An 18,941-nucleotide genomic window follows, 5' to 3' on the forward strand; every position below is an offset into this window, starting at 1 on the left:
AGTGTTGGTCTGTCACTACTCAGAAACTGCTCTGGTGTGAGGTGGAGGTATGGGGATTGGCTACCACTCCATCCTGGGAAGATGTTTTCTCAGCTCTCCTTTTGAGAGCTTGGTGATAGGGAACTGGCCTTTGATAGGCTTTGATGGTAATCCAAGAAGTTAGTAGAGCCTGCACCAGACACACACTCCTGGAATGGCCTTGTGTTTGGCTCCCGAGCCAAAGAGGAGATTGTCGTGAGTAGCTACAGTGAATATAAGCTTACATTCCTTGCCTAATTCAAGTCTTACATAGTTCAAGACTAATTTTCCTATAAATTATCCCTTGATACATAAAATTATTCAAGTGTATAAATAGACTGTACCCTTGAAAGTTGTAATTTTCAACTTTTAGAGTTAAGGGCATATTACATGAAATTTCTGGACAGTTATGCCAGCTCCAAATTTTCCATTATCTTTGGACTTAGACAATTATTTCATAGGAATGTCAGAAAACCACTATAATAGACATGACTTTGCCTCTCTTCTAACCCTGTAGCTTCTCTGACCTTACTGCCTGGTTAATTAAAGTTTGAGTGTAGGGAGGTGGTTGTTTGACTTTCTTCATCGGATGTTATCGTGTTTCAGTTCTATGTTAAAGTATTGTCACTCCTTGAATGCATATTCCTTAATCAAAGTTTAGGGGATACTGCTGTAACAAAAAAGGGGTTGGTGTTACAGTGGACAACGTTTTGTAACTACCAGAGGTTCTAAATGCAAATCCCATGACCTGACTGAACACTCTGAGATGATGGAAAAAGAGGTCTTAACATATCGTCTTTTCAAATTTTGTTCTCTTCTGAAATAGAGTCCATGCTAACTTGAAACTTCACAATCTTTCTTAGCTGCATCCAGAGACAGGGTTGTAGGCATTCATCATAATGCTTAGTTCTTAATATATCTTAATGTGGTGTGCACTTTATATCTATTAAGCCAGAGAGCTTAGAAGATCATATGAACTCAAAGATCTAGAGAATTTTTAGTTGGTGGTAGTCCCAAACACTCTTAGCCATGTTGGTAGAATTTCCCATGTGTCTCTATATTATCTCCTAAAATGTATCTACCACTCTGTCCAAAATTTCCCCTTTCATAAGGATAACGATCGTGTTGGTTAAGGGTCCCTGTCAATTCCTTAGTCCTTCCCTTTACCTTAGATAATTATTTTTGTAATAATCATTTTTCTAAGCAAGCTTACATTCTTGGCACTGGTAGATGGGATTTCTACATAGAAATTTAGATGGGGTGGAGGAGAGGAGTTATGCATGGTTTGGTCCATAGCAAGTATGAAATGGAAACTTAAGGTCATCAATCACTTCATGACAGCAACACATGTGACTAGGCAGATTGTAGGATCCAATCACCAACTTTTCCCATTGGGCAAAACAAAACATGTGTTCCCCTAGATTGAGCTCCTTGGAGAAAAATGACTGTACCTTCTGACTCATGTATGTGTTTATCTTAGGCAGAATTTATCTGTGACCTGGAAGTTAGCACCAAGGCTCACAGAAGAAATCAATAGATGCCACAGGCTTATGTTCTAAAGAAAGTAGCCACCATACAGCCAGAGTTTTAGGTCCTTGGTCAGATGCTACCAAGACTTGGTAAAATTATTCTTACTTCCATGGTCTATCCCAACATCCACACCCTCACTCATTTCCTGTCTCCCTCCATAGCACTGGCCTATAGGACTGTGTCACCATCCTTGTGAGAATTACAATGGTACTCTCTCCAGGCAATGCCAACATATCAGTGATAGAATAAGCCAGAGCCCAGATGGGTGGTGCTATAATTTTCATGCTTTTTCTGTGATAAAACACTCTAACTAAAAGCAACTTAGAAAATGTAGGATTTCTGTGGTTTACCCTTTCAGGGCACAGTCCATTATTAAGGAAAATAAAGGCAGGAGCCCAAACCAAAATTCTGAAGTAGAAACCATGGAGGAATGGTGCTAGCTAGTTTGCCCAATCACAGGCTACGTTTAACTAACTTTTTTATACAGCCCAGGATTACCTGCATAGGGAATGATGCTACCTACAGTGGGCCAGGCCTTCCTATATTAATCAACAATCAAGACAATTTTCAACAAATATAACTATAGGGTAATCTGTTTGGGGCAATCCCTTGATTGAGACTCCCTTCTTTGGTAACTCCAGACTGTGTCAAGTTGACATTTAATTTTTTTAAAGATTTTATTTATTTTTATTTATTTGAGTACACTGTTGCTATCTTTAGACACACCAGAAGAGTGCATCAGATCTCTATTACAGATGGTTGTGAGCCACCATATAGTTGCTGGGAATTGAACTCAGGACCTCTGGAAGAGCAATCAGTGCCCTTAACTGCTGACCCATCTCTCCAGCCCCAAGTTGACATTTAAAGCTAACATTGAACAATGATAGTCAACTCTTTCCTACTTCCTTTCCCAACTTAGGCTGTAGAAATCCAGGGAGGGATTATTTATAAACAAAACACAACTTGTTGGGTCAGAGTGGCAGGCAGGGTGAAAGGGGAAGCTAGCCTCAATTCTGCTGCCCCATTTCCTCTGTAAACCAAGTCTTTCCTAGAGGGAAGGAAGAAGTGAACTGTGTGCTGAGCATCAGAGCCAGATGGGCCTAGCCTAATAATAAATGTGAATCACAGTAAATCTATGGCATATTCCCTAGATGTGGTTAAGTAAGAAAGGGGCATTTGGGCTTCTATGAGGGTGCCCTCCCGCCCTCCCACCCATTCCCTTCTGCCTCCCAGCCCTGACATTCCACTACACTGGGGCATCCAGACTTGACAAGACCAAGGACTGCTTCTCCCACTGATGCCCGACAAGGCCATCTTCTGCTACATATGCGACTGGAGCCATAGGTCCATCCTTGTGTACCCTTTGGATGGTGGTTTAGTGCCTGGGAGCCTGGAGGGGGATCTGGTGGGTTGATGTTGTTATTCTTATGGAGTTGCAAACCCCTTCAGCACCTCCAATCCTTTCTCTAACCCCTCTATCAGGGACCTTGTTCTTAGTTCAATGGTTGGCTGTGAGCATCCACCTCTGTATTTGTCAGAGCCTCTCAGGGGACAGCTATATTAGGCTCCTGTAAGCATGTACTTTTTGGCATCTGCAATATTGTCTGGGTTTGGTGGCTGTATATGGTGGGGAGGAGCATGGGGAGAGGGAGGGGTACAGCGGGTTTCTGGAGGGAAAACTGGGAAAGGAGATAATATTTAAAATGTAAATTTAAAAAATCCAATAAAAGAAAAAAATCAAAAAAGCAAGGGGCATTTGGGAGAACATAGCTATGTCTAGTGTGGGAAAACAATGCTGTTTATACTTTTACAAGGCTGAGGTGAGGGTGACACCTCAGCCAGCCTATGTCCACAGTGGTTTTCTATCAAGTGTAAGAAAGAATTTTCTGTAGTAGTGAGAGCCTTAATGTAAAGGCTACTGTGCTACTGGAGTGTAGTCTAGGTTCCAGAGGCATGGAAGCTTCCAGAGAGCTCTTAGTCATTAAGAGTAGGTGTGCTCTGCCCAAGTTTACTGCCCACTACAGTGCACTTATTTGTTGTTTTTTTTTTTTTCCTGGAGCTGAGGACCGAACACAGGGCCTTGCGCTTGCTAGGCAAGCGCTCTACCACTGAGCTAAATCCCCAACCCCTTACAATGTACTTATTAAGCAGTATTCTTTTGAAATATGTTCTAGAATTAACATCACTCTTATCAGCAGAGCTTTCAACTCCTTGTTTCTGACTCTGGCTTCTTCACACACAAACAAGTCTTTGTATTTCAGGGTAAACAACTTTGTGTGAGATAGAAAGTATTTGATTGAATTAATTCACAAAGTTTGTATGACCAGGCCAGAGTTTTAGCATTTTTATATAGGAGATAACTTGAGGCTTTTGAAAGAATGCTTTTCTTGAGCTGCTTATTACATACACGTGTGGGATGTTAGAACATGGGATAGAAATGGCCGAGGCAGTAGGGAATTGTCATCAGGATCAGCCTGCCTATGTTTGCTAGGGGTTAGTGCTCCTCACTTCAGAGTTTAGGATCTTGGTAACTATATGATACTGAACAAGTTATTCATCTATAAAAAGGTGTTGGGCATGTATGTATGTGTAACTACTTTGCTAATATTTGTTAATCAATGTTTTGTATCATTTACATTTAATGTAATCATTTATATTACAACTTAAATTTGACATTTTAAAAATTTGGGGTGGGTAGAGAGATGGCTCAATGGTTAAGTACCTTTTCTATTCTTCTAGAGAACCTGAGTCTGGGTCCCAGCACTAAATATGCAGCTCACAGCTGCCTGTAACTCCAACTCCAGGAAATTTGACACCCTCTTTTGGCATCTACAGAGAGGCCATATAGCCATAGGTCATCCCTTCGTCTTTAACTGTCTTTTTGCAACTACACTTAAATCATCCTATTATCTCCTTTGAATACAGGAGACTGTATTAGTTTATGCTTAGAAAAGGAGAATTTTTTATTCTATTTATTGGTAAGTTTTGTTTTTATTTTCTTCCCTATTCCCTTGTGTTCCAACATTCCTTTAATAAAATTCCTTTGTTTTTTGTTTAGAACATATCTCCTAGCCACATGTAAGTATCAGGAGTCCAGAAGGACAAGCACAACAATGGACCCAACCTTATATAGCTGAGGTGCCTGTCTGGCTTAGTGTTTTCAGGCTGTACCACAGAGCACTATGGCAAGAAAGGGACAGAAGCCAGGTGACTTTTTTTGGCCCAGCTCAGCACTTTATGATGTGCAAGGCTGTGGCACTGTGTGATACTATAGGCTATGGTTATTTCCTCTCTTGCATCTGTCAAAGGTCAACATATGGCCTTTGTCATGCCTCTTCTGGAGCACTTGCTTTTAATCTATCTCCCAAGGAAGTATCAATTTTCACACTAGGTTTGGTTTCCAGAAGAAAATGATTCTGATATCATTTTCCGGTTTGTCTGGTTTGGGTCTGTCAGAGTCCAGTGGTTTGTTTTTTTTTTTTTTTTTTTCTCCACCACAGGTCATCTCACAGGAGCCAGTCAGGAGCTGTGGCTGCTGAATCATAAATTCCAAATGCATATGGTTCCTGATTCTTTGCTGTGGCCACCAGGTCATCCTCCGTGCTGAGCATGACAAAGCTCTGACTACTGAATGGGAACCATATTTCAGAGAGTCAAACACTGTGGTGGAAAATAGACTTGGGACTTTCTCAAGAGAAGATCTTATTTAATGGAACAAGCATTCTATTGGTCTCTCAGGCAATAAGGCAATGTTTTAGGTAGTTTCTCAATGGGATGCCAGGGCGTGCTGAGCTGCTACAAATGGGTTGCAGGTGTGTGTGAGGTGGGGAGCCCTTTAGTTCTTGAAGCAGCCAAGGCAGGTCCTAGGCTCTCTAAGGTTTTAGCTTAGTTATCGCCATCTGTGAGCTGCTTCTTGGATTCACCCCAGGGAGCCATGCACAAGACATTGTTTTCTAGTGTACCAAGAAGAAGAGAGGTGAGTTTGTTTGAGAGGATGTCTTTAGAGTGTGGTGCCAATTTGTGAGGTGAGCTAGCTCATCTTTTTGATTCCGTTCTTACAATCTTCTGCAATAAGAACTATTAGACTTTCTTGCTGTATGAGACCTTCTGGCTGAAGACATAAAAGGCATGTGTGATGGTCTCTGAAGGCATGAAAGGCGTGGATAGAAGCACCGTGGCCTTGTCCACCAAGCATGGAATTCTGGGGTGAAGGAATTACTGGAAGCTCAAAAAGGTTGATTGGTTAAAAGTTAATACAGCTAGATCTTTCCCCTAGTTAGGTTAAAAATCAAGAATTGAAAATACTTTCAAGATGAGAAGAGAGAATTCCAAAATACTTCTAAAAGTTAAAATGACATTGCTCAAACATTTATAAAGGAAAGGAGAGTTCTCAGAGACCACAGAGATTGGTAGATATTATGTGGATAGGCACGTATCATTAGGCAACAAAAGGCTCCCAGGTGTATGATTTGTCTTCAGTTCAAACTTCACGGGTACTCTTTTCTTCTCTAACCAACCACGGGATCCCAAGTCAGGGTGTACTGGCCTCATTTTCCAAAGCAGCTTCAAGAGAAGGGATTTTAGAAGTTAGCTTTGTGGGAAGACATTAGGGAACTAGGATAGTTAGCTGATGGTCATGTGGTGGCTTTGATTTTTTTTCCATCTCCCCCACATTTTCATTGAGAGCAGATAAAATGATTTCCTTGGGCTAGAGCATGAGTGATGTGGAGAAACCAGTGGGACACAAAAGAAGACACAGAATCTATGGTAGAAATTGACAAGGGAGGTACAAGACAGTCTGGAGGAGCAGATGGCCACTGTCACAAGGTGATCTCCATTGTTGCCTGTTTTGGTCATTGTTGTTCCTTGACCACTACCAGCATACTTAGTTTCTAATACTACTATTATTTAGTTAGAACTAGTTATGTGAAAAGTGCTATGCAGAAAATGAATCCTCATGGCAGCCATGGGGCTTGGGTCACATTATCCAGATTAGAAAACTGAGAAGTACAGATGACTGATCGCTTCTGCCACACAATTGACCCATGTGGTTCTTCAGTAGTAGAAGGAGAGTTTAAACTATGAACTTTTTATCTCATCATTATGATTTCTCAACTGGGTAAAATTGCAGTGAGGGACTAAAGGAATGTTGCATTATTCAAATAATATACTTAAAGCACCAGAATATCTTATTCTGGTCACATAGGGGTAGACTCAGTCCTAGAACACTGAAGAAAACAGATGAGGACATGAATATCCATCTTCCCAGTGACTGTAGATTTGAGAGCCTTCAATGTGTCAAGGGCATCCAATGCTTGTCTGGCAAACTTCTCTTAAAGTATAACAAACCCAGAAGCCCAATGGAAGAATGAGAAACATGAACAGGTAAAGGCTGGAGAAAAGAGGAAGAGCCCCAGGAAGGAGCTGGGAGAGATTCTATAAAGCAGGTGGGAGGAGAAAGGGGCAAGTGAATGGATGGGACGTGTGGGGCGCCATAAAAATGAGAAGAGCTTGGGGCATCTTGGCTGTTGAAAAGCTCCAGTCATTCACTCAGGTGGCCAAACTGACATGCAGGGAGGGAGCAGTTTCCAACCCTAAAGAACCAGGGCTTAGGAAAAGACTCCTCCTTATTCTGTTAGAAGCGGAGAGCAGATTGGATTCGAAAGCCAAAATTCCCTGTTCCCATTGGAAGGTGAACTCTATGCAGCTTTGCCATGTACAGTTTTTACTATTTGTTCAAGCGCAAAATATATTTGCTAAAGCTCTGCAAAGTGCTTAGATGGTATAAATGAATGCCTGTGTGTGAAGTGGAGTGTGGAGGTTGGCCACTATTCTCAGAGCAGCGTTCATGTTCATAATTATGTCTAGGAAACACTCCTGCAGGTCATCAAGTCAGTGAAACTACACACCTCCATTCTTACTGTTTGTATCTTCTTAAAGTCATGAAAGTTGTGTATTTAGTTAACCAAATGCTTTGATAAGTGTCAGATCCCCTCCCCCTCCCCTCCACCCCCTGCCTTAATGTTCTGAACATCTTTAATGTAGTGTTCAGGCAAATCCTTAGTTTACTTCAGACTACATTTCTAGATGGTATTGTTATGAGTGTTGTATTAAGAGTATTTTTGTTGACTCTTTGGAAATCTTGTATTTTTAAAAGTACCCTAAGAAACAAAATCCTATTAAGAGGTCTTTCATATCTGTTTGAGATATGTCCAATGGAGGAATCTGAGAAAGAACAGAGACAGGTCCTCTCTGAACAGTATCTAAGTCATATTTTTGTTGAAGAGGACAATCATGTTGACTTAGAAAGCAATCATTATCTATTGGCAAATGTGAAGATTCTGGAAGCCTCCAGAAGTGGAACCTAATAACTAAGAAAGGCTTAGCAGGCTATCTGGGAACACTTGGCAATGCTTTCATGGAGGTAGGGAATCGGAGGAGGACAGAGGAGTAGGAGAGAGAGGAGGAAAAAAATAGGAGACAGAACAAAGAGGTAGACACTTCATTTCAACAGCCAAGGATTTGCAAACTGGAAACAGTGACCCCAAAGTGCATATCAGGACTGTTGGCTCATAAGAGAGGCATGGCAGGGCCCTTTATTCTCTTTCCCAGTCCCTGCCGCCATGATTTGACTCATCTTTCTGGAAATATTTCTAGCTGTACCTCTGAACCTTGAATGTTCCCCAAGCTCATTGAAATGCACAAGTGAAAATTATTCATCTGTTTGGAGGTTACACAAAAGCTGGAAGTGCTGTCAGAAGTAAGCAGATCCAGTTACACAACCAGACAGATCCATTATGAGCAAAGGACACTGTTGCTGGTAACCCTGCAAAGGGCCAAGTACTGAAGACAGGTGAAGGAAGACAAGGAGTCATGGCTGGTTGTCCTCAGGGTAGAAAGGCAGGCGCCTAAGCAGACACTTACAAGAACACACATTCATCAAAGCAAGTGACACGGAGCTGGATTCTGGCCACCCAGCTGGTTGCATGGAATCTGCACAAATGACTCAGACTGTGCAAAATCAAAGCAATGGGGAGAGAAGGAGAGAGAGAGAGAGAGAGAGAGAGAGAGAGAGAGAGAGAGAGAGAGAGAGAGAGCAGAGGGACAATGTTCTACATTCTACAACTAGAACTGGACTGGGTTACTCCTCTCAGATTAGATGGCGAGTCAGAACATCGGGGAAATCCTTTGCTGTTTCTGCAGTGATCAAAGAAAGCGCACTGGGCCATTTAGTCATTATCTTTTTACAAAACAGGACATGAAAATCATCCTCTTAGCACAAGCCAATGAATCAATGAATTTCCCAGGAAAGGAGACAGTTGACATTACTTAGGAACAGGACTGTTTTTCAAACAGGCTTACTGGAGTCTTCTAGGCTATGGCTGGGAGTGCCAGAAAAGTTGCCTATATAAAAGAAGCTCTCATTTTACCAGAATTCACACTTTTGTGGTCCCTTCATTTTGATATATGGTTTTCTAGCTACCTCTCTTAAAGTCCAGGGTCCTGGGAGGGAGGAAAGGTCAGAACATCTTTAGGACATCTACTAGAACTTAATCATTCCAAGTTTTGTGAGAATTCTGGATGTCTAGGGCCAACAAGCTGTTGGAGGAGGGGTAGACACCTGGGAAGGCAGAGAGATTGAATGGCATTCCGAAAGATATTTAGTAATATTCAACACATACACACACACACACACACACACACACACACACACACACACACACACACACACCACTGCTTGCTATGGGTGTGTGGAGATATTTCTTCTCTTTATAAGTTTCTAGACACATTTCTGAGTTTGGACTGCAATAGAAACATGACCTTTCAGAGCTAGGATCAATACTGTGCCCCAGCTGAGCGTGAGTTACCAGTCCAGAGATAGACCTCTGTAAACATGTGACTGTGTATGTAAACCTGAATTAGTAAGTTTTCACTTAGGAAGTAGAGCTAAAGATGCCTACCCACGGAAATGAAACTACACAGCAAAAGGCTTGGTCCATAGGCTGAGAATTTTTGGTTTGTCTGGGAATCTTTCTGCAATTGTTAACTTCCCCCAATCTTTCAGGGAAATAGGGCAAAGGTTGCAACTCATGGTGGGCAACTATCTTCCTTTCTAAATAAAAGTGATGTTAAGAAGCTGTTTTAAATTTTTAAAAAGGAGAACCTACCTATATTTTTGCACTTCGTCTTTATCCGTTGTAGTTATCCTACCGTCGGGGCCTTCTAAGCATGTCTAACAATCTTGCTAACCTGCACCACGATAGCCTTAAAGTCTCTTGAAGCAGGGATGAAGAGTTGTGATGTTTTCACTTCTTGAGACTTAAAACATTGTATTCCATCAAGTCTTATTCGTCTGACCCAGGCTGAGCTTTCAGACATCTCCATTGCTTTCTCTGGGACGTGGAGGTATTTTGGAAAAATCAGTTTGCAGTATATAACTCTCACAGTTCTGGTGTTTGTAACTCTCGAATTTTGTACAGGGTTAGTAGGTTTATTGCATACAAACATTACTTAACACAGGGGCCTGTTGTTTGCAGAAACTGCACTGAAGGGCCACGCAAGTTAACATCAACTATCTTCCCAGTCGTTCTTTCTAGAAAATTCCCTGAGACCTTCATCTTCCAGCTCTTAGCTACCATAGAAGTTTTCTTTTCCTGGCTGTTGATTATTAGGTCCAATAGAACTGACAAGTATTAGTTTTAAAATATGTGTTTCAATTCAAATCATTACTCTAAAAATATGATAAATTGCTGAATTAAAATTACATTAATTATAGACCACAGTCGTTATTATTAAACATATAGGCATTAAAGTATTTTTTAAGCAAATGCCACCAAAACAAATGGAGAAAATCAATGGCTTACAATAAATGGATAAGCTAAGTTATAGGGCTTGGATCAAGGCTATTAATATAATGAGCTGTTATCATGTTAGCAAATTTTTGCAATTTTCAAGGGTATAATATTTTATGACTATATCAGGAGGTATCTTATTGTATATATGTTATCGGTAATATCAGGGGAAAAGATTTTGTGTGCAAAACAAGTTGGTTCTTGGCTTGTTAATGGATCTGACAGTGACAGAGCTCACAGGAGTAGGATTGATCTCAATTATTCCGTGTTTTGCTTAAGTATCTGTAATAGACAGGTCAGAGCTCAGGCATTGGGAATAGAAGATGTGAACTTCCAAGAACTTACAACAGATGAAGTATATTTACTTTAATACTTTTAACACAAATGAACAAGTAATATTTTATTGTAAAATTTTATTTTAACGTCCTTTTTAAAATTAAAAATACTAGTGTGTGTGTATGTGTGTGTGTGTGTGTGTGTGTATGTGTGTGTGTGTTTGTGCACATGCTCATGCATAGTGGAGGGAGGGCACGTGTCCATGGCACATATATGAGAAACTTGTAGGATATAATTCTTGCCTTCTACCATGTGGACCTGGGGATCAAACTCAAGTTATCAGGCTCAGTGGCAGACATCTTTAACTGCTGAGCCATCTTGCCAGCCCTTGATTTTTATTTGTCATTTGCCTACCATAACAATTTTAATCTAAACGTTATAGATAAAGAAATCATGTTTGGCTGAGGAAAGCACTGGGTTATAGGCTTGCATGCTATCATTGGCGAGCTGTCATGGGGATGTTTGCTTTATAATACACAACTATTGCAGATGACTAGTCCTCAGCCTGACTGAGTTAATGACTGGCTTTGAATCCATTCATCGAAGGTGTCCATGCCTAGCTGTCACAGTACTGTGCGTTGTTAGAAGTGCTTCTTGATGCTTGCTCTCAGATTCTACGTATAGAAGAACACATGCCATGTGTCACCAACACATGGCAGCATTTTAATAGCCAACCAGGCATCCCACATTTAGAGACTTGCCAGTCTACCTTTGGGCAGCAACACTAACTGGATTAGTCTAGTTGCAGTCAGAAAATGTCTTTACATTTTGCTTAAATTTTTGTCCTCTACCTCTCTCTCTCTCTCTCTCTCTCTCTCTCTCTCTCTCTCTCTCTCTCAAATCTGAGCCCCCACTAAGAAATTTGCTTTCTATTCCACAGAGCCTCTTGCAAGAAGTCCACAAGCAGGCGCGTATTCACTGTAGTGTTTTTAGTTCCTCCATTAACACATTCCTGTCAACCGCACCAGGTAAGATTTTCACCTTTATTCTAGAACTTTCACCTCCTCACCCTTGGGCCACTGCACTAGTTCACAGTCTGTGAACATATATTGACTTTATACTCAATGTTTTAATGTAAATGGTATTTTTCTTTTAAAATAAAAAGACTTTGGCAGGTGATATAAATGGGCATAGTTCTAAGACAAAAACAAACAAGCCCTGTCTCCCCTCAGAGCTTTCCATATTTCTGGTTTTTAAAAGGGAGAGATAGTAGCTCTTATGGAAAACAAACCATAAAGCTCGCAATTCACAGCTGTCCAGAGAACGAGTTCCGGATTGAATCCCATTGCTAATACTACACCTGTTGTCACACTGTGACCTGAGGGGTCGCAATTCTAAGGACAAATGATGTGCGTTTCTTCAGAATCACTTGTGTATGCTCACACATGTCATTTCTTAATCCGAATTCTCAAATTACCCAGGGAAAAACCAAAGGACCAGTCACTGTGATCGAAACAAACAAGGCCAGAGTCACAGAGAGTGCGGCTCCGTTTGACTGGAAAAAGTCTAGACCTCTTAGCCACCAGATGGTTTTCTCCTGACTAACCTAAATTCAACATTATAGTTTTTGCTTTTTATCATACATAAAGCTACCATTATGGCAATAGTTTGTCCAATAATACTTTTCATTTGATTACAATACATTCTCGAAACTTTGTTTTCCAGTACCACTCTTATTTTGACAAAAGTAAAGCAGAAATGACAGGGAGCATTTTCCTTTCTTTTTTTTCTTTTTTGATTTTGTTTTGTTTTTAGAGCTAAGCTATTTTTAGGAAAGAACAAAAGAACTGGCAAGCTCCAAGGACTGTCTGTTTGGTTAAGAGCCTTGGCACTTTATCCCAGGTAGGATTTGGCTAGTTTGGTCTGCCAACGAAGGAAGGGTCTATCCAGGGAGAGGTGACTCAGAGCCCACAGCAAGTTGCATGTTTAAGTTCTTTGGAGCAGCCCTGGAAGCAGTGTCTTAACTCAGGTTTGCTCTGCCTCAAAGGCAAAGCCCAATAAGGGTGTGGAGGATAGTCTATTCAACATTTAATCCCAGGAAAGAAGAATAAGCCTGGAAAGTGAAGAAAGAAGCCAGAGCCACCAGGCAGCACATTGCAGAGTCACTACTGGGGCTACATGGAGCTCCGTGGTGGACTCTGAACTGGATTGAAGACTCAGAACTATGTATACTTCTTGCTACTTAGATGATGGCCTTTGAGGAATTCAAAGGTGCGGTTCTGGCCACTCTGGCACATGGCTTATCTGGGCCAGAAACTCTAGTAACAGAAGCATACTGGGCAGAAAGTAAATGAATGGAGTAGGAGCTTGTTTCTTGTCAGTGTGGGGTCAGTCACTGTAACAAAATTACCACAGAGTGTGCAGCTTAAGCAGCAGAAATTCATTGCCCAGTTTGGAAGGCTTTGGAAGTCTGAGAACAAGGTGCTGCTTAGCTTGGTTTCTTGGTTTCTGGTGAGGTCCTCTTTTCTGTTTTGCAGAGTGATGTCCTTAGAGAGAGAGAGAGAGAGAGAGAGAGAGAGAGAGAGAGAGAGAGAGAACAGACTGTCCCTTCTCCTCTCCAGATGAGGATAGTAATCACACCATGGAAGACGGAAGACATACTCCATGCCACTACAGTAGGCTCCCACACGAATTTTGGATAACATGGGCATGTCAAATTCCCACCAGAGCTCTTAGTGTTAGGTGGTCATCAGGCTGGCAGAGGTCAAGTAACTGGAGATTATGGCACCTGCTGGAAGCTCAGGAGACAGGAAAGCTGAATAAAACCTTGGGACCCAGGTCTTATTACTTTATTTTTACTTCATTTTTAAAAAATATAAAACAGGTCTCTGCAAAAGCCAAGGCTCATGGTATCTAGCTCTATATCTCGAAGAGCACAGGGCTGGATATGTCCAGCCTGTTCAGAGAGACCTTGTCATGCTCTATATGCCATGCTTGTCTGTGCCAGGGCACATATTTAATCCTTTTAGGAGTTTTCTGTACTTATGATAACCATTATTGTTCCTAATGTTCATCCATTGCAACAGGGGTAATGCATTTTCTAGGGGAAAAACAGAACTTCTTGTGAGAAACAGAGCTGAATATGTAGAGAGATTTGGTGCTTTACTTCTCCCTCTGGTCTTTTGATTTTGTTAAAGGCCCTTACTCAAAGCAGTTACTTGCTTTTGTCCTCTTCTCTTTCAAAGTCCTACTTTGGGTTCTCTTATCCAGGAAACTGTCTATGATTAGACAATCCCACAGTGTCTTCTTTATCTACACTGAAATGCCTCACACCTCACCTCAGAATTAATCCCAGACTGTAGGATTGTGAATGCAGTCTGCATCGAGGGACAACTGGATTCTTTTCTATGTGAGTCCAGCCTTCTCAGGGTTTGGGCTAACTGGCTGTCGCCCAGGAGGTTCTTTGGGAAGGCACATTAGGAAGGTCAGCTTACTTAAAAGTCAATACTGCTGCTGCACCCCGAGGCTACATAGCTCATCTCTACTGTGTGAGTCACATCATGTGGACCTAACGTTTGTTTTGGAATAGGTTAGAAAATTAATGAATAAAGTAAATGCAGCAGATGCTACCTATTAGAAAAGAATTTTGTGTAGCAGGCCATGAAAATCTTGTTTGCAAAATAAAACCTAATTAGTTTGGCTGGGCTAGAGCACAGTGAATTAAAGTGGCAGAGAAATTAATAGTGATAGTTTGGGTCTCCTCCCCAGCTGCCCTTCCATTTGTGGCGTTTGTTGGGATTAATGTTATCAAGATCTTCAATCTGAAATGAACGTCGAGAGTTCAATACGGGAGATGATTCTACCACAATATTTTTTTCCTTCTATGGAGTACATAGTCTTTCTTCTTTTGGCTGCCTAGAAATTTGGTTTTGATTATCCTTTTATTGGCCTGATGAGGGTTTCTTCTGCTGTGGTCTGCATCCATCCTTCTCCACATGTAACATACAATGTATAAACACCTTTCAGTAAGGAAGACAACGTAAAAGACATAGTGTTGGTTTTAGGAGCTATATGCTAGAGGAGAAGACAGAGACTAGGGTTCTAGACTGGTCCAGGCCTGTTGGGCATTAGCAAGAAAAAAAACTGCATGTGAGGCAGGGACATTTCACTGGGCTTTTCCTTCCTAGTTTTATTGAGGTCTGATCATAAAATAAAACACACATATGCAAAGTATACAATGTGATAATCGGCTACAAGTTTATACTGGGTGACAGGATCCATGATTATCACTTTACCAGTTCTTGCAGTGTAGTTCTGGCTATCCTGGAACCAGGACTGGTAGACCAGGTAGAACCAGATAGACCAGACTGGCCTGGAACTCATAGAGACCCACCTGCCTCTGCCTCCTGAGGGCTGTGATTAAAGTCATGCGCCACCATACCAGGAGGCTTTCTGGAGACTTTATACAATCTTCTGTGAGCCCTTTATTGCATTGTCTCTTGTATCTGTCAAACAGAGCCACATAGATGGGGCCAAGTCCTGCCACCACCTTGAGATGATACAATGGTCCCTGTGTGCCTTCAAGACTGATATTAGGAAACAAACAAATGAAAACCCCCCACTTTCCTAGGGATCCATTTTAGAGCTGAGAAATCCAGTGGTGACATTCTCAGGTCAGCCCTTCTCCCTTGAACTTACAGTCAGTCTAGAGCTTCTCAACCTTCGTATGCTTCCGTCCTTTAGTACAGTTACGCAGGTTGTAGTGACCCCCAACCATAGAATAACTTTCATTGCTACTTCAAACCTGGAATTTGGCTACTGTTATGAATTGTAATGTAAATTTCTAATATGCAGGATATCTGTTATGCAACCTCCCCCCTCGACATATAGGTTGAGCAGCCCTGCTCAATAGACTTTCACGGTGAGATATTGCCCTCAAGGTACGTTTCCTATCGTCTCAGAGCAGAGTGTCAGCTTTCTATGTAAGAGGGCAAATCTCTTTAACAATGACAGTTGCTTCCTTTGCACCCACTTTTCCTGCAACTTTAAACTGGTTTATGTTCCCTTAGTCAGTGAAATCTACATTTTCCTCATTTACATGTTCTCTGTAATTATAAAACTGAGCAAAAAGTAATGAGTCACAGCTATGCCACAGCTTGGATGTTGTCCTTTCTTAAAACATCTGAACAACTTAGTTCACTATATTGGACTCACTCATGTTTCCAAGATATGGCCATAAAGCAGTCATATATGAGTATCTATATCTGTATATGTATATATATATATGTGTGTGTTGACATGATGTAAAATGAATGACCTCTTTCCCAAATCATGATAAATTCCTTATTTATCTCCCCATAAATGCCATGATCTAGGCTTCCATTGCTATATTTCTCTTAGCATTTTCGTTTTCCAAATTCCAGGTAGCATCGCACATTACAGTGTTTACAGTACTGTAGGATGAGCTCACTTGCCGTCTGAAGCTTTCCTACATTCTTCACTCAAACCAATTCCAAAGGTCTCTCAATTACTTAGTCACATTCTTGTCACAAAGACAATTTTATTACTGATACATTTTTCTGTGTTAGTTTCTATTTTTATTGCTGTGACAAAATACCCAGCAGACCCAACTTAGGGGAGGATTTATTTTGATTCACAGTTTGACAAGACACAGTCTATTATGATGGGGGAGGCTTTGATGGTAGGAGCAGGAAAGGGTTGACCACATCGCTTCTGTAGTCAGGAAGAGGAGAGTGATGAATGCTGGTGCTCACCTCCATTTCTTCTGTTTCCCTTTCTATTCAGACCAGGACCCATGTCCATGGGACAATAACCCTAAGTGTGTCTCCTAGGTAATTCCTAATCTTGTCAAGTTGTCAATGATTAGCCAACACAGTCATTGTTGAGTAGAGCAACATTAGGCCTCCATAACTTAGCCATCTTATAAGCTTGTACCATTTCACTATCATCTTCATATTTCTTACTACCACATTTAACACCCCCCAAACCCACAATTCTATATGATCTGTCTATGAATTTAACCATTTATGTTTTTTGTATATGTTAAATTATGAAGAGTTTATCTTTCTATATCTGGCTTAGCTGCCTAATATAATATAATGTCTTATAACTTTATCAGTATAGACATCAAAGGTAAGACTTCCTACTATTTTAAGACTAGCATATATTTTCATGTACTACTCTTTTTCATTCAACCATCTCTAGATATTTAACTGATTAAGTTTCCCTGTTTTTCTCCAGGAAAAATAAGAGCTGTGATGAATAGAAACTGTTTTGAGAATTAAGTGAAGATTGATTTTGTTATAGCTTTGTTCAACTATATTATTCTATAAGTATTAGGGAAGATGCATTGTAAAAGATGGATCAGGAGCTTAGAGAGCATTTTTACATAGTTCAGTAAGACAGACTTGAGATTCAAATTGACAGGAGCAACGAAGAATGGATGGCTAGTAATATTACTAAGATAGACATAGAATATCAGAGCCTCATTCTACAGAAATCGGTGGCGCTGGTAACAGCATAAGCAAGAAGACATGAAGCTGATGTTGTATTTTCTAGGTGGTACCCATTGGTACCCATTGGACAAGGATGCTGCTTCCAAGAGTGGGGGACCCTTGAAGGCAGGTAGGTTTTCAGGTAAGTAAACGTGGAAGTCATAGAGTTAATATGGTGAATGCTAATTACATAAGATCAGGACTGTAAGTGAAGACCAATAGTTTCTGTTTGGTCTTCGTAGGTGAAGAACCTAAGCCCCAGGCTAGTAACTTATACTTAGTTATGTATCTAGGAAGCAGCAGAGCCGTTCTGAAATACCCTGCCCTAAAGATGATGAATGGCTTTATTTGGTCTGTGTAGCATCTCCACTAGGCATCCCCACAAGGGTCTCATTTAAAATTATAAACAAGGACACCTTTCATTGGGCCCTGGAGGGATTAAAATAAAAAGATCACAAAGATCTCTTTTAAAAGCCTCAGCCATTCATTTTGACTGCTTGCCATCTACAATATGAGTTGCTGTAGTAGAAGTCACAGTGCTCAGGACTCACTTCCACTTTACCAGACATAAACTTATTGAAGACTTACGAGGCACTTGGTGCTTACAGTGTGCTGGTATGTCATTACAAACAGTTGTGATCCTTCCATGTGAGTTCACAGTTCACACCTCTAGCGAGAGCCGGATGTGGAAGGGGAAGGACAAAGGCAATTTCCCCCTGGGTGACATCATTATTAATCATTTTAGGGCTTTAGTTTTCACTGTTAAGGCAATGCATTTTCATTCTCCACGATGGGCATCCATCTTGATGGCTCGCAGTCTTCTTACTGCCCAAGCAGACGCAGTGTTATCTGTACCCGTTGAAAATTTGCACAGCTCTTGGTTTGCCCCTGACCATCTTTTCCAAACCTCCTTGGCCCCACTAAGTTGGATCTGTAGTATTGAAAGTCATGGAAGAAAATAGGCTAGAAATCATGACATGCCTCCTGACAGCATAAGCCCCCACGTGGACATCGGCTCTCCTTGGAGAATCTGTTCCAGAAGGTAGATCAAATGCTGGAAGGAGGACTGGGTAGATGGTCCAATTGTTCAGAGGATAAATAAGGTCATAAATAAGACATCCTTGATGTCTTCCATCTCATGTTTCTAAGATTTCCTGACCACAAGGTCTCTTCTGAGGTTGTTCAAGATGAACAGCTGCTTCTGGGTAGCATGGATAGTGTTATTCCAACTTTGGTCGGCTGTGCCGAAGAACTGCGTTTCCTCAGCCAGTAGGCCCGGTTTGGACCTCTGATCTTCTTGTGTGGTTTGTATAATTATGGTGAGATTTTTATCCTATGGAGTCCAGGACTTTTCCTCATTTCCTTTGCAACTTCTCCTTTTAAAGACATGCAGGAGATAAAATTCTTTGCAACTCCTGAAGGAAGTGGAATCCTTGCTTGGCATGCACATCACTGTTGTCTATTGTAGCTGCTGTTTGATCCATGTACTCAAGCTCTAGTCTCTCCCCAGTCAAAATTTAGAAACCTCACTATGCCTCTCTTGGCCTCCTGAACAAGTCAGCGTTTGGGGACATGGCATGGTGACCTTTTAACCCACGAGAGCGCCCATACCACTTCACTACCCCTCTAGGTTACAGCTTCTGATTTAGCTTACTTCCTCTGTAGGGACCATCCAAGAGAATTATTTCTTGCGTGAAATTATTTTTGGAGATTCTCCAAATCAACAAGTCCCTTCTCTACCCTCAAGGGC

At 41.2% G+C, this 18,941-nt stretch overlaps 1 protein-coding gene across 1 annotated transcript in view; it reads left to right on the forward strand.

The window, feature by feature from the left end:
- The window catches only part of LOC134479337 (uncharacterized), a 271,992-nt gene that overhangs the window by 179,840 nt on the left and 73,211 nt on the right, over positions 1-18,941 (forward strand). The window contains exons 5-6 of the mRNA XM_087554984.1: positions 11,617-11,704; positions 17,256-17,333. Coding sequence (XP_087411110.1) covers positions 11,617-11,704; positions 17,256-17,333 — 166 coding nt within the window. The remainder of the gene's footprint in view (positions 1-11,616; positions 11,705-17,255; positions 17,334-18,941) is intronic.

Source organism: Rattus norvegicus, chromosome 6 (assembly GCF_021556685.1).
Source record: "Rattus norvegicus strain SHRSP/BbbUtx chromosome 6, alternate assembly SHRSP_T2T, whole genome shotgun sequence".
Classification (NCBI taxonomy): Eukaryota; Metazoa; Chordata; class Mammalia; order Rodentia; family Muridae; genus Rattus; species Rattus norvegicus.